At 38.6% G+C, this 27,499-nt stretch overlaps 1 protein-coding gene across 1 annotated transcript; it reads right to left on the bottom strand.

The window, feature by feature from the left end:
* Positions 1-507: 507 nt before the first annotated feature.
* On the bottom strand, positions 508-26,964 carry LOC122089208 (probable ATP-dependent DNA helicase RecQ). The gene is made up of 20 exons (XM_042658763.1): positions 26,817-26,964; positions 26,306-26,418; positions 26,136-26,211; positions 25,907-26,049; positions 23,757-23,843; positions 20,298-20,381; positions 17,915-18,122; positions 17,729-17,814; positions 17,236-17,467; positions 16,701-16,824; positions 13,627-13,763; positions 8,318-8,426; positions 7,607-7,649; positions 7,265-7,439; positions 6,214-6,284; positions 6,007-6,100; positions 4,979-5,191; positions 4,674-4,883; positions 913-1,323; positions 508-794 (listed from the first exon to the last, which is right to left on the bottom strand). The coding sequence occupies exons 1-20, from the start codon at positions 26,832-26,834 to the stop codon at positions 672-674; spliced, it is 2,757 nt and encodes a 918-aa protein (XP_042514697.1). The 5' UTR covers positions 26,835-26,964; the 3' UTR covers positions 508-671.
* Positions 26,965-27,499: the final 535 nt, after the last annotated feature.

Below are 27,499 nucleotides of genomic sequence, written 5' to 3'. Positions count from 1 at the left end.
GGAGGAAATGCAATGGAATGCTGAGCTAATGGGTCTTCAATGTGAATGAACCTTTGTTCTTAGATCTTCCATATCATGCCAGCATGGCAACAGGTCCCAGTTGAATTTCATAATCTGTGATCTGTCTGTGATTTGATTCAGATTTTGGCACAACTATAGTAGTCTAAATGTGGCCACTATTATTTCCTTTAATAGAGTAATTTCTCCAAGACTCTGATCTTTTAACTTGGGGGTTGGGGGTTTTATGGACATGCAACTTGGAGTTTATTTGAAGAAGTAATGATTTTGCCAAGGTAAGCCTTATTATTTGTTTTGGGTGGGGATAGAAATCAAGTTTTAAGTCCTATGAACTATGAATGTGTTTTGGGGTTTGAGATTCAAAGTCTAATGGCAATTAATGGGTTTTACAGTCTTTCAAAGATAACCTAAGCTGCCCCTAAATATTTAAATATGAAAGGTGCTACTACATGCTACAAAGCTACATTCTGATTGAAAGATAAGGCCATCTTCCCAAGCACATGACAAGGCCTATATTGGATGAATAATATTGCAGATATCATGTTATTTTCAGTATCACCTAGATCCACTCAAATTAGCTAGGAGACACTTCTGGATGTTGAACCGCGTTTGACATTTTACAAAGAAATAAAGGCCACCCTCCCTCAGGCCACTTACATAATTCTGTACAAATTATTCTTTTTAAAAACCAAAAACTCACTCTCAAGGCATCCCAACAGATCTAGCAGAGACTCCCTGGATTCATTGAAATGCTTTATAATATCAGAAAGAGCAACCTGCAAAGATTTATAGGTCAACCAAGCATCAGCATGTTGTCATCCACAGAGAATCAATAAACATATACACTACAATATATGATTCCTTGATCTTGCAGAGATTTTTTACCCCACTCACCCCATCATGGTTCCCAAGCCACTCCAAGACATTGCTTCTTGTTGCTTCCACTGAAATTTTGCTTCCTTCTTCCAGTACATCGATTTTCTGTAACTTCCATGCAGGTATTTGAACATCATCGAGTCGTGGTTGCTTTGTGCCAGCAAATATCTTAGGGTTGCTTCCTGTGTAGGGACAGAGAGGAGCACTACCATTTCTGTCTAAGCTAGAATTAGCTCCCATATCATCAATTGATGCTTTGGACAAATGTGGGCCTTCTGGATGGTCTTCGCAGTGTAGGTTTTGCAAGGATTCTGATGTCCTAGGGTGTAGTTCACTTGATTTTGAGGATTGAAGGTCAGACGGAATTGCATCTGTTGATATCCCAAGATCTTTTATTGTCAGACTTGCCTTGATGAGAACATAACTTACCTGCGAAACAGCACAAAGTTTCCCATTCAATAGATGTATACAGAAATAAGTCAATTACAGCTTTAAGCATAAGATGTAGAGACCCAGTCTCAACTCTTCCCTGTGCTTTATCTATATTGATATATGAAGCAAGGTGGGGTTCTTATTTTCTCACTTCATATATGACCTACTTCTCAGGTGAACCAAGCTCATTTTTTATTTTTCCTAAAATTATACCTGCAAATTACACTAAAGATAATAACATATGACCATAAAAGATAATTAAATAAAGCTCAATATTAGCCATCTTCCTACTTTCTTGATAAATCCCTTGTTTACCAAATCTGCCCCTTTCTATCCAATCAAAAGTTCCACAAACCATCACTTGAATCTCTCTTTTGCTCCCCACCCTACTCTTCCTCTCCCTTCACATCTCTAATAATTCTCTTCGCCTCTTTAATCCCACACTGTTGTAGTTCGCAACTCTGTGGCTTATATCTCTGGTTATTGGTTAATGGCTCTTGGTTCTTTATCTGACCAATCTACAATCACTTTTATATCTTTGGTTATTGGTCAATGGTTCTTGGTTCTTTATCTGACCAATCTACAATTACTTATCTTGTTTGTTCTGTAGAATGTTGGTTTCTGGTGAGAGGCGATCTTACCTGGCTTAGTGATTTTTCTATTGTTGCTGTCTTATTTGTCTTCTTGAATCTGGTTGGTGGAGTTACTGCGGTGCATGATGGCAGATCCCCTCATGCGGAAAATGTTAATGTCTAGATAATTACTATCAAACTCAATGGAGTGCCGAATTATTTGTTATGGGCCCAAGCAGTTAAAAGTCTATATCAATGCTGAGGGTAAGATGAAGTATCCAGAATCTGACCCGCCTTCTCCTGATTCCAAAGACTATGAGGAGTGGAATAGTATTGATCGAACCATCGCCGCAAATGTTGTCTTCCACACCATTTCCAAGGGAGTTTGGGATGACTTGAACGAGAGCTTCTCCCAAGAAAAGAACTTCTCTCACATATATGATCTTTATGACAAAATGTTTAATTTCAAGCAGGGGGACAAATCTCTAAATGAGAACTACAGTGACTTTTAAGGGAATGTGGGAGGAGCTCAATGTTTATCAGCCTCTTACTACTGACTTGGAGCAGGTGAAGATTCAACGGGCTGACTTTCGGTTGTTCAAAGTCAGATTAAATTCTGATTTTCAGTTAGTAAAGAGCCAGTTGCTTACTAAGGAGGTGCCTCCCTAAATGAGATCTTCTCTCATCTTCAACGCCTTATTTCTCCTCCAGAGCTAACATCTCATCCTCTTTCACCTTTGTTGGCTCAGGGGGGAGGCCATGGCTGTGGTGGCAATAGACAAACCAGCTGTTTAGACAGTGTACCTTTGTGGCAAATATAATCATACTGTCGAGACATACCGGGCTAAACACAATAAACCAGAATGGGCTCAACAATTAGCTAATACTGGTAGTGTCAGATGGTAATACTGAAAACATGTCATTTGGTGACACAAAACTTTCTCGTTCCTCTTGAGCTTCTTCATCAGGATCTGTGTCTCAGGACAATTACAATCAGCTGCTGAAACATCTCCAGAATCTTGAGTCATCCCTTGCTACTTCCTCCACCATAGCTACTTTTTCTCACACAGGTACATCAGCTCTACTTACTACCACATTTACTAACCCTTCGATTATTGATTCTAGTGCTATCACTTATATGACTGGTATGTCAGATTTGATTTCTTCTTTGTATAAGATTCATAATCCTTCACCTGTAATTCTTGCTAACAGGTCTTCCACCGACGTGACTTGCCATGGCACTCTTTCCTACCTCATCCTCTATTTTTTGTTTTTCATTGCCACAATTACCATTAAGTCTTCTATCAGTTAACTTAGTAAATCTTTACATTTTTCTGTCACCTTCTATTCATCCGATTATGATTTTTAGGACCTTCAAACAACAAGGACGATTGGTGGAGAGCTTGAGCATGATGGCTTATATTATCTAGCTTGTGTTGTTCCTTCTCCGTTCTGATTCTATTTGGAGTGCTCCCACCATATATTATGATTCCTGGGTCTAGCGCATGATTCTGAAGCTTCGGCCTACTGCTTTAGGGGCCATCTCCACCCAAATAGATGATGCTGCCCCCACCTCTCTTTGGCTGGACCATTGGCATCCATGGGGTCCTTCACTCAGTTAGTTCTAGAGCCATATACAGCTCAGGCTTCTCCAAATAGCCTATGGTAGTTGACATAATTTCTCATGGTGATTGGGTCCCTCTGGCTTCTTCATCTCCCTTGCTTTAGGCTGTATGGAATGCATTACCCTTGATTAATAGAAAGCCCTCAGGCAAGGGTGACAACGTTATCTGGGTTGTTTCCTCTTCAGGCCTTTTTAGCTCCAAAGCAGTTTGGGATTTTATCCATACTCGAGACTCCTTATCTCTTTGGCACAAGCTTGTCTAGTTCAAACACCATATTCCCCGGCATAGCTTCACAGTTTGGTGGGTTCTCTCCAACGGCTTTCCAGTGCAGTCTTTTTTCATACACCACCAGATCACCGTCTCCTTTCTCTTGCTGTATTCGCTGGAATGTCGTGGAAGAAATTGATCACCTATTCTTTGCTTTCCCAACTCCTCTTCTATTTGGAAAGGGGTGCTAGCAAAATGCTGGCCAAGAAGTCGAAGGATCCTCCCCCTTCAGAGAGAATTGATTTGAGTGGACATGTCCTTTGCCGGTTCTACCATATGATATTGTGGGTGAACTTGCCTTAGCTGCCACCATCAACCAGATTTGGATGGAGTGAAACATTAGGAAATGGTCCACTAGTTCAATATCTTTCCAGCAGATTTGGGACTCCATCTCCTTTGACATCAAGAGCAAGTTATCTTCTGTCTCCTTTCATTGTACTGATTCCCCAAGGAATAGGTATATTGTTGCGTCTTGGGGATTTCCTGTATCCATTTTGCAGCCCTCCTCTTCTATTGGAGGATTGAGTTTTGTTCTGTTTGCTTCTTGTTCTATATTCCTTCTTCCCCAGTTTCGCGGCTTCCTTTTCTCCTTCCTTTTTTGGTAGTGAATTATTTATTCACACCCCACAACCCCACCACCCCCCCCCCAAAAAAAGAAAAAAGAAAAAGTGATCAGAAGCCCCTCACCAGAATCTTTCCTCATGGTATCACCTTACTAGAGGGATCATGCTGATCAACCATGAATTGCTTGTGTGGTGGATGCAAATATTAACCTCAAATCAAAGAAAGAATGGCTTCTCTGAAATCTAACCGCAGGCCATAGACAAGTAGAAAAGAAATGACAAAAGACAAGAATAAGCTACTGTAAAGATATAGAACTCACATGCTCTGGTAATTCATTTTTTATAGGCTTCAACTTTTCTCTCGACCCAACTTTTGATATAGCATCCTGAATTTCTAAGAATACCAATTTAGTCAGCCCAATTTCCACACAGAATCTGGTCCAATTGATTTCAAATCCTTCCTGAGCAGCATCAAGAAGATAATTTACAACTGTTTCTTCTTTAATTGGAGCCGGTCTTCCTGGGGCATTCTACATGGCAAAATGAATCACAAAAATAAAACCGATGTCTACAATATGTAAAATTTGAGAAAACAATATATGCTTGCAACTATTAAAAAACTTACAGCTATCTCTTGAATACATAAATCATTTTCATTCCACATTTTCCAAGCTTCAAATTTTGCTGATGATAATTTACTCTGGCACTTTGGGACAGGATACATCTTTTCTACGGTAGTAGCTTGTACGCTTGCCTTCCCATCCAAAGGGAGGTCCAACTCTTGTGACAAATGACTGATATTTTCAAGAATATAATCCCCGTAAATTGTCAGAAAATGCTGCACCATGCATCAAAATAATTAGTTGGGTGTAAAGTATAATGTTAATAGATGTCCTTGTTTAGACAATCCAGTCTCAAAGTTAAAAATCCTATTAGGTGAAATAGAATGCTGTTAAACAGTAGTAATGTGAACTATAAAAGCAAAAGTACAATCAAGGGAAACCATAACTGAACTTCCCTCCCTTCCTCCCTCCCTCTCTACAGTTGAGATAAAGCATAACTGAAGTTTGCTTCTGAACACCCATTGGGCATCTCCCCCACCCAAAATTACAGTCAATGGAAAGCAGAACTGAAGTCAGTTCCCCAACACCCATATGGACATCTCTCTCTCACTCTCTCTCTGTCTCTCTCTCTCTCTCTCAATAATTCATGCATGTGCTTCATGTGGTGTATATCACTTCTTTCTTCTTTCATAACATCAATCAGAAGCCGATAGTTGCCACATGGAAAGAGGGTGACCTTCAGAAACCTGTCCATGTTTGGGTAGTCAACCATGCTGTCACATGCCCGACTCGGGTAGGAGAAGACCAAACCTGTTGTGTCTTACCAGACCTAGACTTGTAGACTATTTACAGATCACAAATTTTGACATGAATCAGCATTGTGAGAATAACATCATCTTTCTCACTCTTTGTTGGTATACGGTACAATGTCATAATTACATATTATCTGATTAAAATAAATCATATTTGGAAATTATTATTTCCAAGTGAAATTGTTATCTACCCCACACAATATTGTGATATTTCCTCAATTTTCTATGAAGCCTAAATTGGTGGACATAATAATTCCATTTCAATAGTGAAGGATTACCTGGTTAACACCATCTATGTTCGCTAGCCTAGCTTTACTAGATGGCCTTGTCCTTGCAATATTTTGAATTGTTTGATCACTGCAGATAGCATATCTGCAAAAACAGAAACAAACAGTAAGAACTTGTTCCATAGATTATGCATTTATAATTTTTGAAATTTTAGTAGGTAACTTGATCAGCATAAGCATGCATCAAGGGTAACTTACGGAGCTATTCCAGAGCTTCTAGCAAGCTTCATTCTCATGTCTAAAAGCATGCGGAAGAGCTTTGTCTCAGCCTGAAATAGGAAATAAATCAATAATGCCCCTCCCCCCAAAGATACATTTTCACATGTACACACCCATGCAAGATGAAACATGGATAAGAAAATGGCTAAGAATTTAATGGTAAGGCATGAAAAAAGCAGTATGACGCAGTTGAAAGTGCGGTGGGTTAAATATCGTTCTAACATGGACGAACCCTCGAATCCACAAAGTAAATTCTAGAAAGGATGAAGAGTAAAACGGCTACTTTGATTTAAAATGGAAGTAACCTTACAGAAGTCCCACAAAGAGACCTTATATAGTTAAAGTCATTTCTAAGGAAGGGGAAAAAACGTAAAAACAAGTAACTAGGGTAAAAATGTAAACACAACAGGAAACTAGAAAAAAACCCTAATTTGTGCGAACAAACTTCGTGGGCTCCGTTGAGGGCCTAAACGAATTGGGGCTATGGCTCCCGTGACACTAACCAAGTCAAAAGATAGGGTTTCACCAATATTGCTGAAAATGCTAAAAATTCAGGGAAATCAATCAATATCTTTGGCCGGACCATGCGGTCTTCTGTAGGTCCAAATACTTTAGGAACTCCGAAAGCTCCTCTACATCACAATGCATGCATCTAGTTGCCAAGACCTACGAGTCATATAATTCATACTAATCAATGAAGTAATGATATTTATTAAAAAAAAAAAAAAAAATCAACTACTTCGCAAAAAAACTCCTGATAATAGTAAGAAGCAAAACACAAAGGAGATAGCAAATGGTCCAAACAAAAGAATTAGAAAAATATCTCATTGAGTTGAGCAAACAGCAGGCAAGAAGAATGCCTGGTTAGAAGGCTATACAGCAATATAAACAGAAGGGAAACAACTAAGCAATGTTTCAAGTAAAAGTTGTAACCGACATGGGGAAACGATTAATGTTCTTTTTACACTGAACACATTTCAAACACAGTATTCAACACTGAACCAATAACTGTCAGTTATATATCACCAACCTCAGAATATCCATTCCATTCTGGACCAGAAAAATTTTGAAAGTCCCCTGCAGGTTTGCCAGATCCAATCATACATTCTTCTCCCTCAACCATTTCGGAAGTCACTGCCAAAACTAGTGGTTGTTGCCGATCAGGGGTAGCAGTTTTAAGAAACTGCACTCCTTTTTTGCTGACACTAATGCAAACCAAAACAATCCTTTATCATATTCTTCTGTAGTTACAAAAAAATAATAATCTACAACAGAAGAAAGTCCTTCCTCGTAGGCATGCCAAAAAAATGCTCAGGAAGCAATAAATATAGTTACAAACTCTGTAACTAAGCATGACAACGCAGAAATTTACCTCACAGATTTATATATATCCCTAAAAGTTTCTGTCAAATAACCTGAAAAAGATGCAGTTGCAGTCAGCAACTATACTATCATGAGATCTACTGCATTACTGAAGATAAAAATAAAAATAAAACGTTGAGAACTATCACTAACACACGTGAACCTGACAAAAGTAACTAAATTTGGGTCAAGACTCAAGAGGACGAAAAATATAAATGAAAAAGAGGCAAGATTATAAAACAGTGGACACAGTACAGGTAATATTGGCATGCCTTATTCATCCAAAAAAAAAAAAAATATTGGCATGCCACCAGTCATACACTGATTACATTTGGTCATACCCATTCCAGTACGCTAAGGACACCCCCTCCTGCCTCCTTACTCCATTCCAATGACACTCAAGACACCCTCTTAGCAGTATTAATAGCACTACATATGTATTCTTAATGTATAGTCATACCTGAGCATGTCTTCCAAATGAAACTGCAGGGAAATTTCAAGGGAATCTTATATCTATTTAGGCAATAATGCCAGCAGTCACATGTTAGTATGCTATTATAAAAAGCAATGATATTTGACAATCAACTTCATGCATCTTTGCTCCATGAAACAAAGGCAAAAGTTTGTGAGGAACATGTACCGATGGACAATTTGTGGAAGATAAAGAATTACTGCAAATTCAAACTTTCATAGTCTAATCAAGTGATTCTCCTTTAAGTACCATGAGCAATTAACTGGTCAGCAAGTGCTTTCCACCAGTTAGACAAATGATCTTTCCCTAGTCCATGAAGTGGAAGCTTGTCACATTGAAAATCCCGAACTTTCTTGGACTGTGTGGATGCAAATTCAACAATTATTATCAGCAATTCAAAACAATAAATAACAAAAGTCACAAAATAATTATCCATTTCTTTTCTGATACGCACAACAAACGATATCGTTAAGACGATGAAAGGATGTTCCAAATAGAAGGACAAAAAAGAAAAAAAAATTTAAGAATTACAATTTACAGCCATGACATGATGCAAGAAACTAAAGTAAATTAAGATTCCAAAATTAGAGTATTCCACTGAGTATGCGAAATATAAGAACCCCCCTGAATTCCTCTATGTGGAAGCTCAGTTCATAAGGAAACAGCCAACCCTCAAACATAAACATGGAAATGTTCAAAATCCTTCTATTTCTCCCATTCCAAATTGCCCAAAAAACTGCATGCATCAGGCATCTCCAAAACATTTGACCTGTCTCCAAAAGATACTCTTGAGCAAAGATAGAAGTCCCGTTGTGTCTTTAGAAAAGTAGGCACATCAAGCAGAAGAAGAAAAACCACAACAATGTGGCAACATGATGTGTAATAAATAAATGAACCAAAGATCTTCCTTTCATCTGCAAATAAAGCATTTTAAGCCAGAAACACTCGCTGCTTCAAAAATTATCCAATGTTAGAAACTTGTACAATGGAACCACCAACCATCTAAGCAAACACCTTCAAAAGCAGCAGACTCCCAAACATTGGCAGAGAATCTGCATCCCTTTAGTTCAAGTGTGAATTCAACATACAAGCGCACCAATAAAAAAGTCATCAGATTGAACTCTCCATACCCTTTTATCTTCCTGATCTGAACTGATCTAAGAAATATTAAATCCTACAAAGTACAAACTATAGAAACGCAACCCTAAAACGATGCAGAAGATAATGGAAAAACAAAACAAACAATGCACACGGATTTTTACGAGGTTCAGCAAGGTTTCCTACGTCCCCGGTGAGATGAGATCCTGCTTCACCATCAATGGAGAATAGGGTTACAGCGCTCGTCCTCACATCTCTCAGTATTGCTTGCATTACAGAGAAAGAAACCCTCGCTACAAATATATAGCGAAAAAACCCTAATCCGGAAAGTACACAATTGCCCTCAAATAAAAATATTCCCCCTTCACCCCCTGCTATGCAAGGGGTCCTCCTGCCCCCCTTGCAACCCCCACGGCCCGCTAACCGGCTAGCGGGACCACCGTCCTGCCTGTCTAGGTGCTGCAGCAGTACTCCCTGGAATACAAGACATCATACACCAACACAAACAGCCATACGACTTCATCTAATTTGCATGGAAGCAGATTATGATGAAATAAGGGACTCCCAACTATGACACCCATGACAACATCATAGCATCTATCAACAGTAATCTCAATAGTATAGCTTCAGAAAGAAATTTTTCAAAGACCCCTTCAACCACTAGTCCTCCTAAAGTTTGGACCATAATCCCTAGCCTACATGAAGTTGGACTCTTTGGAAGAACCACTACAAATGAGATAAAATATTCTTCTGCATCCCAAACCTATCAGATACTTGAACTTTTCTATTGTCCCACCCACTTGGAGACACCATCTTTTGCATTCATCACCCTCCATCCTTACAAAGAGACTTACATTGTATCTCCAACTTGGTATTAGAGCCAAGAAGGTTCGAGAGTCTATCAACAGCTCTTCCTCACTCTTTTTGCATCTCTTGGAACCTTAGAAAAGTAAAAAGGTCCAAAAATAGAGGCTACACCACGTAAAAATATTCAACTAGAATATCTAATAAAGTTCTATCGTTAAGTTGAAGAAACATTGAAAGAAGATTGGAGGGCTACGAAGACAGATGAAGCTCACTATCAAGGGAAGTTGTACTCTGGGTTACCACCAGCCTTGAAGTCCAGTCCCTCTTTCTCTTTCATCCGGTATTGTTGGAGTTGAGGGTCGGCTTTCTAGAATCGCCCAAGGGTCCTCTTTTGATCCTCCATAGTCTCAGTGGCTGAATGTGTGAGCAGTTGGAGCACAACTCTTTCTTCCATTGGCTGCCAGGTACTGCCAGTTTTCCTATTGAGCTCTTTTTTGTCTGAAATGGTCTGTGTTGTGTTGATTGGTTGATGAGTTACATCATGTGAAGCTTGATTGTTGAGTTGGGATGAAGCTACATAACGAAAGGTATGTTGGATTTTGCTTTTCTTCAAGTTTCTATGGTTCGCTTGCTTGCTGAAATTTTTTTCTGAGTACTGGGAAGGAGAATTTTGGTTACTGCATATTCCCCTTTTGGTTTGGATACCCAACTATGTATTTAGGTGTATCCTTACATCATGCCTGAGGTCAGTGGACTTATAGAAGCTTTATGGCACTCTGACAAGTTTGACGGGACCGGTGATCGTCGAGATCACTTGAGGGCCTACCTCGGACAGATGAGAGTCCAAGGATTTACCGACCAACAAATGGGCCAAGCGTTTCAACTCACTCTTTCTAGGCCAGCCCTTCGCTATTGGTTACCTATCTTTGGAATGTTGGGTGTGGTGTTCTTTGATTGACTCCAGCTTCCTTGGTTGGGAAGGAATTTCTTCTTTGGTTAGAGTGCGTACTCCCCATTTAGCATGGGTATCATCCCCATTTCTACATGTATTCCTACATTATGTTAGAGTTCGAAGGAAGAGGCCAAGGGCCACCCCGAGGGGAAGACAAAGATAGATTCAGATGTGATCATCGTGGGAAATCTGGGCACATTAGAGAGAGATGTTGGGTACTTCATGGCCATCCTCTTAGTATACCTGGAGGTAGGAGAAGGGGAGCTAGAGACTAGAGTACAAACTATAATCAGTGAGGCTGAATCTTTGAGATATTCATTTGAACTACTAATAGACTCCAGTTCTATCACTCTGGAGTCTGGAGGACATTACAGCATTTTGTAAGGTTATGTCTTCAACACCTGCAGTGTTTGATTCTTCGGCTTCCACCTTACATGCCTCAACATCTGTCCCTTCCACTGCCTCTTCTTAGGCCATTGATTCTGGAGCCACTGACCATATGACCGGTATATCTCAGTGTTATGTTTCCTACTCTATTTGTTCTAGTAAGGAAAAGGTTAGGGTCGTTGATGGTTCTCTTTCTTCTATTCCTGGTAAGGGCAGTGTCCATGTTACTTCTTCTATTTCCCTGGACTCCATTCTTTATGTTCATAAATTTAACACTAACCTCTTATTAGTGAGCCATGGCCACCTAACCTTATCCTTGAAATGTTATGTCACTTTTTTCTATTTCATTCTTTTTTTTTATCAGGATTTGGTGACAGAGGATTATTGGAAGTGGACATGAGGAAAAGGGGCTCTACCTTCTTAATCCAAGAACATCCCCTTAGTGGAGGATCGGTTAGGAGAGAGGGGGAATATGGAAAGAAACTAGAGTAGCAGGGGGAAGAGGAAGAAGCACATGCTCACGCACTCTCACAAAACATAAACCAATTCAATTTTCTTATTCAATCACTTCAATCTCTAATATGTTACATCTCCAATTTATAAGAAATGAAAATACATAGAATTGGAATCCCAACTGAAAAAAGAAACTACTCTAAACAAGGAAACAAGTTGCAAACCAACTATACTATGTCCTACATATCCTACTTTGGAAATAAAAGACGTGAAATTAATAAATTAAAAATAAATTACTTCCAACCCTTGATGGACCAAAACCCTAGGTTGGACATGTTCTTCCTGGATCTTGGCTTCCAAAGCCAGTCTATTGGTCCCAAGACTCCCAACCAGTCAAGTGCTATTGTATGAACTCTCCTCCTCTGAAAAGAACTCGACTCCTTCGAGTTTGGAAAAGGATCAAGGAGGTCGTCTAAGTAAATTCGTTGGAGGAATAATGATCACGTCATCTTCTTAACCTTAATGTCGGGGAGATATTTGGCAAAAAGAAACTTCATGGCGTTTTTGCCATGTTTGAAAGAATAGGCGTTTGCATAGTCACAACGTTACACTTTCTTATCAAACAACCATGGTCTCATTGGATTGTATCCACAAATCCACCAGTAGAATATGTGAGCAAACACTTATCAGTAATCTTGAGAATAATGTTGTTCATCCATACAACCTTGAAAGGATTTGGATGTAGCTCTGTTTGCACACCTAGCTTACGAACTTAGTGCAATTACCTCCATTAATGACCAAAGTACTGGTCATTTCACTTCACAAGGGTCTAGATAATACTGTTATGGTGCAATCTTCATCCTCAATGACCTTTTGGGTAGTCAAAACAGGACAAAAAACATAACAAGGGTATGGCTCCTCATCACTAGTTGTACTATTGACTTCACTAGCTATGCACTCTGCCTCTAAAGAAACTGTCTCAAAACTAAGGTGCTCTTCTAGAATATAGGGTATCGAAGAATCTTTATGAATAAAGCAACCAAAAGGCTGGGACACTAAGCACTAATATGTCTATAATCTATATCCTTCGCAAGAAAAGCACTCAATCGTAACCTCAGATGCCACAAAGCGTTTTTCAGAACCACACCGAGATGGAGAATATGGTCGGCTAGGTCGTGAAGATGCCATAGATGAAACACTAGCATGTGGTCGACAGAATGATATTTCCTGGGGAGAAGGCTGCTCCTGAACGGGAATAGTACCCGTAGGAAAAATGTCTGTAAAAGTCCGCCGATTGTATGTCCGTTTCTTACTTTCCTCAAACTGATATGCTACATGTACAACATCCTCCATTGTAGGCAGATGACTAGATGTGAGTACAACATTTATCTGAGGGCGCAAACCATTGCGGAACTATGCCACCAATACTTCTTCATCCCACTCAAAATTAGAACAAATGGCAAAATAATAGAATCTTGCAAGAAACTTTTCAACTGTCAGAATTTCCTAGCCCAGTCCAAACTTAGACTAGAAAATCGAAACCCTAGTCCAGCCTAGCCTTGCCCGTGAAGCCTATATTAAAGTCATGACAAAGGATTGTAGTCAATAGGCCTAACTATTGCAACAGTGAAAGGGCTTCAACCCAAAACCAGCCAAACGATACATTGGGCTGGAATTTCTCAACTTAGCACAGTCCACAAACTGAATCCCTGCCCAAGCCCCTCGCTACCACAAGAAAATAAAAGTGAGAGCATGCCTCAAGGAGGCTTAGGTTTTCTAGGCGCAAGTTACATCCTATTCATACTAATATTAGAACATATTGTTAGGCAAAACAAAAGAAGAAGAAAAAAACAAAGCTCACACGTGATCCGCGAAGAATATCTATAGGCATATTAAGGCCCCAACGACCCCCACAGGATTGGACAGATGATAACAGCAAATATGCTTCCCTAGACATGTCACGCTCCATCTTTGAGTTGGTGCAGTTATCACAACTTCCTACAAAATAAATGATCATCATATGAACATAAATTAGGTGACAATATTGACAGTTAATACAAATAAATGGAAAAGAAGCTTTTGGTAATAAGAAAACATATAGTGAAAAATCATATCCCTACCAAAACAAAGAAAACATTGTAAGATAAGAACTGATACAGAAATATATAATGCAAAATTCACCCAAAAAAATATATAATGCAAAATTCAAACAGTCTAGTATCACTCAAGAAGTAACTGATACAGAAACACATCATCAATCGCATAACAGGATTTAGCTTGATGTTCTTCCAAGGTCAAATGTTCAAGAATTTTATTTTATTTTATTTTTTTAACTGGAAAGAGCCTCAAACCCTAACATTAAATCGCTACATATTAAAAATATGTTTTTGCAGCATTAAGGATCCCCATCGTTAAACCAGAACCTCAAGAGATTCATGGTGAATATCGCAATGCTTGAAATTTAAGAGTTTACTTCTTAAAAAACCACCAGGGGGGGGAGGCTCAATGACGGGTCAAAACTCACAAGCACAGAAACTATGAAAGGGAACTGCAAGAAGTGTAAATAGCAGAAGTTGGATTTCAAGACTGACATATGGAGAACTTCTAAGTTCTAAAGAAGTGCTAGCAGAGAACATAAAAATATGAATGCCAACAGTAGTATTTAAAATTGACCAGCAAGAGGCCTTGCATCCATTCAGATGGGAAGGATATTCGCTGTAACAGTGATATGGAGGTAGAGGGAAGGATTAACTCCTCAAATACTAAGGTCATTCCATATATTTACATCTGTGGAAGACAAAATAGTTGCCAAGGAGTTGAAGAGTTCACATTACCCTTCACTATTAGTGAGTGAAAAGTAGGTCTACAGTCTACTGCCTTTATCTTTCTTTTGGAAGGCTAAATTATGTGTATCCTACAATTGGGACTAGATCACTAAATCAGATATCGAGGCTTTCTTTTGGCTTATTCTCCTTTGCCTCCCCTTGGGATTTTTTCCAATCTACTAGCCCCCTTGTTCCTTAGCGCAACATCATCTGGTTCAAAGGTCACATTCCACTTGACAATTTCATTGCTTAGCGTGCCATTTCCAAATTGCCTCACATGTAGTCTTTCCTCATCCACCGGCACATTCAAGTCCCCCATCTTATTTTCTTTGCTAGAATGGCACCGAAGATACCAACAATCATTTTTTTCTCCTGCCCCTTCTACTCTATCATCTGGAAGAGGATTCTTAGTTGTTTCTGGCCTTCTAGAAGAAGTTCTCTCCTTCAATAGAGAATGGATCTGGATTGACATGACCTTTGGTGGTTCCACCATTTGTGATTCTGCCAGGAAGCTTGCCTTTTGTGCTACTATTAACCAAATATGGATTGGGTGGAACCTTTGTAGATGGACGTCCAATTCTTGTCTTATGACACGATTTGGAAAGCCATCTATTTGACATCCGCCCCAAACTTGCTTCTCTCAAGCCTCGTACTGTTAGGGACTTCCTAAGGAACATGCTTATTGTTGTATCCTGGGGCATTGCTCCCTCCATCTTGCATATTGCCCCCCCCCTCTCTCTCTCCCTCTCTCCCTCTCTCGTTTCATCTTCTCCTTTTCTGGTAATGAATTTTTTATTCATCCAAAAAAAGATATCAATGCTTGGTTTAGGATTGTAACCAAACATACCCACCTCCCCTTGGCTTTGTCGTTCCAATGTTCTAGAATTAAATGGGATATAACATCTTATAAAATATAGTGATGAAATGGATGCTTCTTGCAATTGGGAAGACTAGGGTAGCCACTGAATAATACAAGCTTTTGACCCAAGTAGTAAGCCCTTCAGTGATTTTAAAGGAACACTATTACACTAGAAGATTTTCAAATTTTAATGGCCATGGAAGAGTTAACTGGTTTTCTTCTTTTACACCGAGGGACTCTAGCACCCCAGGTATCCCTCATAATTTTATTAATATATCAACATTTGAGAGAAAATACAAGGTCGAGGGGGATATTTGAGTCCCTGCACTTGACATACAAGCCCAATAAATTAAAAAGAAGATAAGCTTTAGCTTTGAAATTTTTTTATTATGAGACAACCTTCGGTTATATGGATTTTAAGTAACAAGTTAGCCTCATAACCACTTAGGTTTATCACGTAGAACATCTTGGAAGATTGATAAAGGTTGGAAAAGGTTCAAGACCTGGTCTTGTACCATTAACTTATTTAAATACACCATCAATGCTTACATGAGCTAAATAAATTTACAAATGCATAACCTAAATGAAATAAACTCTATAGATGCGTCACTATTTATTCCTTATTTAAGTCAACATGTTAGACAGAAATACCTGTGCTTGATGTTTAAGTTGAATAGTAGAACTTAGATAGGACAAATAAGCAGTGAAAGACTGCACTCTTATATTTTGAATTACATAGAAAAGAATGAAATACAAGAAATGACAGAGGATCAATACAGTAAAAATAGAACATAACTAGAACATAACTGATGTAAACATGAAGGAAGCCACTAGAGCTTAAGTTCTAAGAATAAAAAAACACATCCTTACTCATTGGAAAAAAACATACACACACACACGTCCTTAAGGACAATTCTCCCACATAATGTACAGCACATCAGGACCACAGCTTAACGGACCCAGCTACAATGCAGCCTAGGTCAAACAAAATCATGTTTGATGATTTTAACCATCTGATCTCTGCACTTACCATGGACCTTTAATACATTATTTTCTAATTTCCAAATCAATCTTGTAAAATAAAAATGGCTGTGAACAACCCAATATATTATTTTCACTATGTAGCCCTCTGAATGCTAGCCACATGTACTTGAAAGTGCTTAAGAATGGACATTGAATCACAGTAATCAGATTGTAGGTTTTCCACAGATTAATATGTAGGACGAACAATAAGTCAAACTGAGGATATACCACAATTATCGTTTGCTACTCTTTCCCCAAAGTAGTCCAGCAGGAACTTTCTACGACAAGTAACCAGTGTGCAATAACGTTCAGCTGCTCTTAAAGACTCCATGATAGCTTTTTTATGATTTTCCTGGTGGTGATGATTGAGAAATATTTTGAATAAGATCAAGAAACATAAAGTAAAATGGTAGCAAGGACAGATTGACACTAGAAAAGCATGGTTCATCATCCTAGTTTCGACAATGATAGCAAGGACAGGTTCACACTAAAAAATCATGGTTCATCATCTGGTTTCTTTCGAAACCAAGATGAAACTTTAAGTTGGTGCTGACTCATACCAAGCTTCGACTGGCTTCAGCCATATTTCGCACATTTTGATAGTTTCGACCAATTTTGACTAGTTTCAGTAGTTTCGACTAATTTTGACCAGCCCATGATATGTCGAGTTTTTCCCAGAAATTACAAGGCTATGACCAGGTTTTGACCCATATCTATATGCATCAGTTTGGAAATTTGCTTAAATCAAAAGAAGTTAACATACTGTTTGTGCTTCTCCACAATAAAAGTCGGCTTTTGCGAAGTCACTCCTTGAGTAATAAAGCCAACAGATAGAAGCTAAGCCATCTCTACCACACCTCCCACTTTCCTGGTAATAAGTCTCAACACTTTTTGGGCAACCGTAGTGTATCACACACCTTATGTTTGACTTATCTACACCCATTCCAAAAGCAACAGTTGCAACCATGACAAGCAGTTCATCTCTTATAAATGACCTGCAAACAGGAATGAAACTCGGTGTTATAGGAAGCCATACATAGGATTCTAGATCATACAAAAAATTAAAAATATGGAATATAAGACCTTTAAAGAACAGAAACAAAACATATTGGCACGTTAAAGACAGCTATTGCCTGCAGCTCCCAAGCTGAAAAAGTTAAACTACTCCAAAACATAAGAAGCATATTGACGGGACAAGTGATCAATTGCCCTTAGAGAAGTCTTCAAAAGTAATTAAATTAAGTACAGGAGGACACCTGTGAGACTCCTCACGAGCTTTATTGGCCATTTGACCATGATAAATGCCAGCCTTGATTCCAGCCTTCTTGAGTGACATGAAAATCTGCAAAGAGGTTGATGGAAGATTTTAATGCTTGGGTACATTGCATTTTATTTTTGCCAAGGATACAATATAAAATTAAAAATAAATAAATAAATCAAACCTGTTCAGCATCTTTGACAGTTGTGCAATACACAATAGTTGAGTCAGATGAAGTGACATGTTTTGATATTTCACACACAAGCTCGTCCACAAGCAGAAGACCGCGAACACAACACTTAACCCCATAGAAAAGATTTTGCCGATCAAATGAGCCAATAGCAATAAAAGGATCTTTCATATCCAAAGAATTAATAATGTCTCGTCGAACCCTGAAAAAACGGCAGGAAGTATGAAAAGCCCTTTCCACATAAAATCTAAATAAAAAAACTAGATGAAACAAGTGATCAGGGAACTAATTTCCTTGGAATCATGTCCAGAAAATTCACTTCCTATACTCTGGGAACCAACTGAGAATCATACCCAAAGAAATACATGAAATGAAGAACATCCTAATAAATATACTTCAAGGGAAGTGTAAATGCTTGGAAAAAAACGCAAGATAGATCTTGTAAGACATATCCTAAACAACACATTTCAAAACTCGAAAGTGTATTTTCCAACCAGAAAAAAAAAAAAAAAAAAAAAAAAAAACAGACAACTAAAATTAATAACACAGGAATCTAAGAAAGGTTGGAAAACAGACAACTAAAATTAATACCACAGGAATCTAAGAAATGATTAAAGAAACATTCATCCAGTCTAGCGATAAAAAATAAATAAGGCCATATGGAGTGACACTAGAGCATCGAGGACAAAAGATCCATGGAAGTCGAACCAGAGAGCTAAAATGATGAGGAAGTAGATGGGAGTAATTAAGTCAATTGGCGCATTTGACATTTTATATAGTCCTTTGTTTTTAATCAGTTGGGATGGGTTACATCATGGGACATGGTTGCTTTTCTAAATGAACCCCCAAAAAGCCCATGGTCTTCATCAATTAATTTTTCAAATCAGAGTTCACCTGTACTAAGTGCTAACAAGGATTTTCAACTTTACTTTTATTTGGATAAGTTATCCCATGTAATTAAAAGGTCATTTACCTATTTTACAATTTCTTCCCTTATTTGGTAACACTAATGTTGTTACAACCTGAAGATGCTAAATGCACAGAGCACCATCCTTCAGTTGGGCACTTGCCTTTCGCTCTTATTCTTACACCTAGGACGATGCAAGAAGAACACCAAGATAAATTTCATTTGAAATTCAGGCTTTCGAACCTGTTCACTGTAGCAAAAGTTATTCTTAATTCAAATTGTGGTATTTGTAATTTTTAATTGTTATAAGATATATTTGGTAATTGCTACTACAAGATTAGGGGTGTTTTAGTAAGTATCATGTCTTCTTCAGTTTAATCAAGTCATGTGGAGCTGCCGAATTTTTCTACAAATAAGATGCAATTTGGAGCTTAAGGGAAGAGCCAGCTCAAACCAGCAAAGAGTATATGGGATTTAGTTTGAACTACTGATAGAAACTAGATGGAGCAAGGTCAGACCTGTGAACCAGTCCAACTCTCTATTCAATCAGACTTGGATATCATATTTGCTCATAATTGGGTCAGATTCTGGTTAGACCAAAATTGCAATCCTTCATTGGTAAACAGGATAAGAACTCAAAAGTCAAATCCATGGACATTTGACCCATTCTATGCTCTAGCCCCACTACCTAGCAAGTTGTTCACTGCTTCCACTCGAATCAACTGAAGATCGCTTTATCTGGAGCAGTAGACATTCCCAGGTATGTCCTCCAATCTTCCTTCTATTACTCCTTCCTCTTCTTGCTCCCGCTTTACTCTCTCCCTCCTACTCAGTTCAAATGATGATCAATACTTTCCATTCAGCAAGACCTACTCTAGAGGAGGTTCTTCTTCCTCTTACTTCTGCTATCCTGACAGTCTGTTTAAATGACAATAGCAGCACCCTATTTGCTTGCAAGACTGTTAGAGTTCATGTATTAAGAGTACTTAGAGTATTAGGATGTATTATGTTGTATAGTGTTTTACTTTTACTTTTCAACCTCTTAGCTACCTTATGTTAGCATGTGGAGTAGGCATGTAATTTCCCTTTTATTATTGGCTAAGTGAATCAATATAGGGGAGAGAAGTCTATTCTTCTTTAAAAGAGTCACATAGATAAGTTTTCTTCCCAATAAGCAGCTCATGGTGGTTATACCACCCAACCCATGGGGCAGAAAATTAACCACAGAACTAAAAAAATTCAACAATAGAGGTATGGTTATAGAAAGATAAAGAGCCTTCATTGTAAGACAGACTGGAACTCGGATTGAAGCCCAAAGAAAAATAAGGGCATTTTATATGCTTTTAAATACAGCAAGAAAGTACAAATCTAAATATTATTCCCAGACAAGCATTGATATCCAAGTGTCCTAAAAAAGCAAAAGGGTATTAATTGGTAAAAATAGACAAAAATATCAGAGTAAAAACATACTTCTCAGTAGCAGTTGCAGTTAAGGCAACAACAGGGACATCCAAGAGAATACCACGTAATTTGCCCAACTCCCTGTACTCCTTCCTGTGAATAACAAATCACAACCCCACAATGCCACAATAAATTAGATCGGCGGAACATCAAAAAGAATTTGCTCATAATCTACAGTAAAGACCACAGACGATAACTCATTGTAGCTCAATACTCTTTCATCCTCGTAAGACATGCTCCATAGCTTTATTTTTCCTTTTCCTTTAAAGCCCAATAGTTTCTCCACTATGCATTATGTTGCAAACCTATAAAATTTCTAACCCTATTAGCAACCCAAAATATCACAAGAACGCATCATGGTCCCCCGCCAAGTTGTGCATGTGCCTAACAACATGTCTACATCTGACCTTGGACATGATTGTAAGTGAAGAGGAAATTGAAGTTGAACAAGTATATGGTCACCTATTTGGTTATTAGACCGTAGATGGGTTTTAGTTGTTTATGAACCTTCGTTTTCATGGGCCTAAATAATTAGAGACCACAAGGGTTACTTATTCATGATCCACTTTGTAAGTGTTCTTCTCTTCACTATAATTTTATTATTTGGCTCAACATAAGACAGCTTTTGAGTTAAGATCCCAACTCCAAGTTGGCAACTCTATAATGGAATTTTGGCTTTCCAGTTGCGGCTTGCTTTTCAACTGCACACACCTTTGCTTATTAACTGCCCCTCATGCATTAGTATTAAAGTTCAGGCTAGAATTTGATTTATAGAATTCTCTTTTGAGCTAATCACATAGTTTTTCTTGATACTATTCATAAGTTTCTTTGAGTACTAACCAGTTAATCATATCTTATAGAAATATGATCCTTTAGATTATCTATGATTGGATAGAGATTGGTGCTTCCTGAATGGGATTGAAGAAGCAATTATGTTTATTAAACTCAGTCTCCACTCTTCAGATGGTTGTTTTCGACGGACAATGTAACAAACACCAAGAAACATGAAGAAAACAAATAGATTCATACAAGATGACCTAGAGATATGATGGTTTACACACCAACATGATGTACTACATCCACAGGCAAATCTAAAGACAGTTCACAATATGATGGAAGAAAGATTAGTGGAGATATCTCAAGAACACCCAAAATCGCAGCAAGAACTCTCCCTTGAAAACCGTAACATGAAAACCCTCAAATCTCAATATCTCTGGTCTCACTTACACAACAAGACAATAGAACAAATATATACTCCTTAAAAGTCGGGTCGATCCATCAGGTCACATCCGGTTGGGTCCTATCGTCCCAAGCCCTCTGCTACCATCACAGTCATAAGGGTGAACATTGGGCCCCGCCTGCCCTGAGCACAAACAAGGCTTGGGCTAAGATTACTAACCCTGAGGGCAGGTTTGGGTCAAAAAACACTATTCCTGGGTCAGGGTTGGGCCAGGCTTGGGTTGAGACCTAGGCCCAGCCCAGCCCAACCCGGCCCAGTTTTTAACCCTGATTTTTAGATAAGGAATAATTTGTTGTAACCAGACTAATATGCCGTAAGGCCCCACACTATACTAATTTACAAATTAATTCAGATAAGGGTTCTCTGTAATTTTCCCCCTTTCTCTCATCTACCCTATTATTGCTTCTTTTGTTTATTTTTTAATACATAGAACAGAAATGAAGAAAAAAAAAAAAAGGCAATCATGGTTAACTTGAACTAGCAAATATCGGGGCCAGTTAAGGTCAACTCGGCCCAACCCGGCCCTGCCAGGGTCAATTAGGGCCGGCTTGGGTTGCCATGAACCCTTCAGGTTGGGCCTGGGTTGAGTTTTGAGGACTTAGGGTTGGGTTAGGATTTTAAGCAACCCGGCCCATGTTCAGCCCCTAATCATAGATCTCAAGAAAAAAAAAATTCCTATTCAAGTTGCCACCAAAAAATGTTAAGGGCAATCTTCAAAACGGGTACAAGAATTTGACACACATAACAGACAACAACCTGACAATCTTGAAGATGCAATGGAAATGTTTTAACCAAACTGATGGACTGATAACATACGTAAAGACTAATCCATCCTGATCAATTGTGTTGGCGGTTAAAGATGTGAATGTGTTGTGTTAGGGGCGGGAGGAAGTAAGGTGTTTTCTTATCTTTGTAGCTTAAGATGACGGCTTTTCTTTTCACTAATTTTCTTTTATCTTCACCAAAACTCAGCCTTTGGATGCTCCAGTACAGAGGAGTGAACAGATCCAAATGGATGGAGCTAAAAGGGCTAGGGGCAAGTTGAAAATGACCATTGATGAGTTAGTAAGGAGAGACATGCAAAAGATAGGTCTTGACCCTAGTATGACATCTAACAGAGCTGCTTGGAGGGCAACGATCTCTGTTGCTGATCATTCATAAGTGGGATGTCCTAGAGGTGTTGCGGTGCTTTGTTTATTTTCCCTCTTTTTTTTTCTTTTTTTCCTCTCTTTTTCCCCTTTCTTTCCTCTTCTTTCTTTTTCTTTAGCCTAACTTGGATCCATATAGCCGACCCCATTTAGTTGGGATAAGGCTGAGTTGTGTTCTTGTTACGTTGCTTCAGCATGTCCAATGGCAGCCATTGCATCATGACCTTGCAAGCAACTTCAAGATATGGGCAAATTGAATAACATTCCTTTCATTGACACCTTTGTGGACAATCAAAATATTTTTTCCTAACTGAATGGTGTTTCTTTGACAATAACTTCATGTTTCAATCCTATGTACCTTGACACGTCCAAATTGATCTCACTAATTAACTCTTTTCTTATCTGCATTCGGTCCATTGTCTCACCATCACTGAAGATGGCAAAACTTTTTATGAGCTGTGGTCAAATTTTGTATTGTTTGGCCATAGCTTTGGCTTCATGATGGTTCCTTTTGCAGAGCAACCCAGTGCACGAGGCTCCCACTACGCAGGGTTTGGGAGGGGCGAATGTGCACAGCCTTACCCCCTGCTTTGCAGGAGAGGCTGTTTTCAAGTTTCAAACCTATGACCCATATGTTGCAATAGTGCAACTTACACGTTGCGCCACAGGCTCGCCCACTATGATGGTCCCTTTTGCATGGACCCTAAATCCAAGAAGGTTTCAAAGAACATGCGGCCAATCAGGCAAATGCTAAACCCTTATTCGATAATTGCAAGGTTGACGGACATGTGTTATAGTTGAGAATCAGAGATTTAGATAATGATTTGACTTTCAAGTAATGACAGAGGTCTTTCTTGTTTATAAGAAGATTACATTAAACCAAATAAGGGAAGTAGGGTAGCACTGACTAAGCGTCCCTATCTACAAGATTTACTACAGTAAATAGTAAATGATAAAACTTAACCAAGGTAAGAATAAAACTAAATACGGCCATCTCAACAATTATTAGTTGGACCCCATGGCCATACAAAAGCAATGCAGGACTTCTAGAACTTTTAGTATGAATGAATGAAGAAGAACCTGAAATCATGGCCCCACTCTGATATGCAATGTGCTTCATCAACCGCCAGCAAACAAATTCCCACCTTCAACAAGTTTGACCAAAACCTGCCATGACAACAATCCACTAAGGTCTTTTTTTTTGGGGGGGGGGAGGGAGGGTGAATAATGAAATATATTATGAGAAGAAGAATAATACAGGGATTCCCCAAAAAAGGCAGGGGAGTAGAAGGAAATCAATACAGAGCAAAGCCCAGCCCTCAACTAGGAGGAGCACGGGATAGGTACAAAGTAAAGGGGAGGCCTTAAGAATGAACAATAAGCCTGTTTCTAGGAGAATCGATGCACCAGCAGGCGACCAAAGATAGCTTGCTTCTAATGTTTCATAAATCCATTAGGATCTCAATTCTTATACAAGACTACAAGATTAAAAAAAATATCCACATCATACAATCTACTAAACACTAACCAAAAACCAATGAACTCAGGAAACATCAAATAATCTACTAAACCAATTTATAAACATAAAAGATAAGTATTTTTAAAAAGTCCTTATTAAAAAGGAAAATCAACTTGCAAGGCTAAAATATAATAACCATTACAATAAAAAATATGAAATTAATAGTTAATTAGTCATAGGGGTATTTTAGTCATTTGAGTACTTAGTTAAAACCATAAGTAGTTGGCCCTGCAGGTCTTTTCGGAGTCTCAGGAAGTCAAGCTTCTTATTGAAAAGAGTAAGTGTTAAGACTGCCAGGAAATTTCTTCAGAGAGTTTATATTCTTATCTTACAGATAGCAGTAACCTATTCTACAAGCAGAAGTCACTGAATGGAACAAGAAAAGTGCTTAAGCGTGAGGTGTGATCACGGTGGGCCTGTATGCAGCCACCTCTCTCCATGCAGGTCCTCAAGTATCTTTTTATGACCAAGTATTAATGATGTAGCCCAGGCAAAGTAGGTTAAGCAGCACTTAATATATGTGGAAATATTAGGGCTGCAGTAGATGAGTAGGGTGTTTGCCTAGTAATAGGGGGATTATAACTTATAAGTGTGTGGGATATGAAGTGGGTGAAAACAGGAGTCCACCTTCATGGACATGCCTTGGTTCAAAGTCTGATCCACTATTGTTGAAGGAATAGGCACCTTCAAGTACTAAGATTAGCAGTAGCAACACAAGAGAAATCTTCATTCGACATGCTTCAAAATGCTTACAGGCAGCCCCTTCCATAGAGTGGCTAGAAGGATTATAGACTACATTGGGACTTCCGCACCTAGTTCTAGACTCTTTGGCTATTTGATGAACTGTACTTTTTCAAAGGACTTACTCGGCCATCAACGAAACTGACTTGTTGAATGAAACAATATCTTCTAGGACTCTACAACTATAGATAATATCTATAACTAGTTAATGCTTCTCATGTTCCTCAACTCAAGTGTTAATTACTTTTGCCCCTTCTTTGACTGAGGCTTGGACTGGATTAATTAGGACTGGCCTAGACTTATCCACAATAATCTCCTAAGCAGGGACAAGCTTATCACAGCTTCCACACAACTAGGAATTCTGGCATTTTTTATTTCTGGTTTCTACTTTGTAAGTTTTCAGCTGGGTCTGATTCTCATCAATTCTCCCTGGCTTGAGTGCCCTGACAACTGAACAGCTTGATATGCTTCATGTAAATTAGGGTTGAGGCACTGAAAATCTGGAGCAGTAATCCAAGTGCTCTCCACTTTTGGTTTCCCCTTCCATTTTACTGGAACCTTGTGGCAACTCCCTTTCCTTGTGGATATGAGTTGATTGCAAAGAACATCTTCAACAATTTCTGTCTCCTTTGGTACAGTAGGAAGTCATATTGCATGATCTTCTTCAGTGTCCTCATTGTGATGTCCATGGTAGGGGCTGAGATCTTCAACATTGAATATAGGACCGATGTTGAGATCTTTTTTAGTGCTTTATGGATTTAACAAGCTTTAGGCCCGAATCACTTTTGTTTTGCTTATTATAGCGAGGTGTAATCACCTTCCGATGAAAAGCCTAGCTGGAACCCAAAAAAGCAAAGGATGTTCCATTAATTAAAAGCTATTTCAGACTGTTGGCAGTAGTCCCATAAATAAAACAAATAAAGCACACTGGATTCTTTAAGCAAGCATAGCATGCTAGAAACTGTTTTACCTAAAAGGAAGCGAGCATGCCCTCTCTGGAGTCATGTACACAATATCAAACTGACCACTCTCAGCATTTCCGTAAACGGATGAATTGGTCTGGGTGCTCCCAATATACTCAGCTTTGATGCCCCGTTGTTTCAAACTCATTACCTATTTTTGTTTGAGGTAGAAATAAATAAAATTGAGAACGACAAGAGATTAAAAGAACTATATTCCATAGTTGTCGGCAATTATACCTGGTCTTGCATTAAAGCTAGAAGAGGGCTCACAACGATGGCAGTCTTTCCCGATATCAATGAAGGAATCTGGTAGCTGCATTACACATTTAGATGGGCTTTAAAAATAAGATTAAAATGTAACAGAAAAAAAAAAAAAAAAACTGACAGACGATCTCTATCGGCTTTACCACAACGATTTTCCGCTTCCAGTGGCCATCACTACCAAGGAGTCTCTTCCCTGCAAGATGTCTTCAATTATCTCCTTCTGATATGGCCGGAATAAGGAATACCCAAAATATTTCTGCACCAAATATATAGCATGCATCAAAGAACATCGAATAAAAGAGATGATTGACAATGTAAAATGAGAATAAGAGGAAAAGGGACGATGTTTCTTCTCAAATGAACACAAAATCACAAGCCAATTAAATGATTCGTCACAGTGAGACCAACAAATTCATCAGTAATTAGCCAAAAGAGAAAACACGAAAAATGAACGAGTAAAATGCGCGTTGCCCTGCTTCTGAACGGTTCATCAAACTCGAAGAACAACGAAGTTAAAAGGAAAAAAAATTCAGGAATTTTCTGAATGAAGCAATAAGGCTAGTTAGCTTGCTATTCTTCTTCTTATTACTTTCTTGTCGTCGTCTTCCATTTTTTTCCTAGTGATCACTGCAGGAGAAGATGAATATTCTTTACCTTGAGCGTAGACTCCATTGTTCTGGTCTCTCCTTCGGGCGAGACAAAGATGAACAAGGCACCGAACAGTCCCAGACGGACTATAAAGAGACGGTAGCAGTAACACCAGAGCAGCCCGGGAGAGCGTGGGTTGGAAGCGGAAAAGTGAGTTTTTTCCCGCTCTTTTGGATTTTTGGATTCCCAAAAGGCCCCTTTCATAGACCGAAAAGACCAGACTTCGTTTTCATATTCCTCAGATACCCCTCTTCGAAATGGCCGCAATCCATCACGATTCGAATCGGCCTCTTTATACAGTTTTTCTATGTTTCTGTCTGTTTCAGGCCGTTTCCGGCTGGACCTGATTCAGATGCAGGTTCCTGTTTTTAAAATCCTATCTCTTTCTATAAAATGTAAAATAAAAATTATCACGTAGAATATATCATTGCTAAATATGATAATAAAAATAAATTATGTAATTTATATAATCACATTGGGTAATTAATAAAAAAATATTTTTTAAGTTTGAAAATTTGACTTCCCCTCCCTTTAATTCTCCTTGTAATCACAAAGCCAAACATGACTTTGTGTTTATATCAAAGAAATATGTAATATTTCTCATAGATATTAAAATATGGTCTAGATATGTCACATGCCAAATTCTACTTTAAATTCAATTAGTTACACTCCCATGGTCCTATATATGC

The sequence above is a fragment of the Macadamia integrifolia genome, chromosome 9 (genome assembly GCF_013358625.1).
Source record: "Macadamia integrifolia cultivar HAES 741 chromosome 9, SCU_Mint_v3, whole genome shotgun sequence".
NCBI classification, from domain to species: Eukaryota; Viridiplantae; Streptophyta; class Magnoliopsida; order Proteales; family Proteaceae; genus Macadamia; species Macadamia integrifolia.
This window is presented reverse-complemented; position numbering and strand designations above follow the sequence as displayed.

Excerpts from the sequence above, each read along its gene's own strand:
- LOC122089208 (XM_042658763.1), bottom strand. Across the intron at positions 17,815-17,914 it reads CTGTCAAAGATGCTGAACAG|ATTTTCATGTCACTCAAGAA; the intron begins GTTTGATTTATT and ends ACCTCTTTGCAG. Across the intron at positions 4,884-4,978 it reads TATGTATTCAAGAGATAGCT|AATGCCCCAGGAAGACCGGC; the intron begins GTAAGTTTTTTA and ends TTTGCCATGTAG.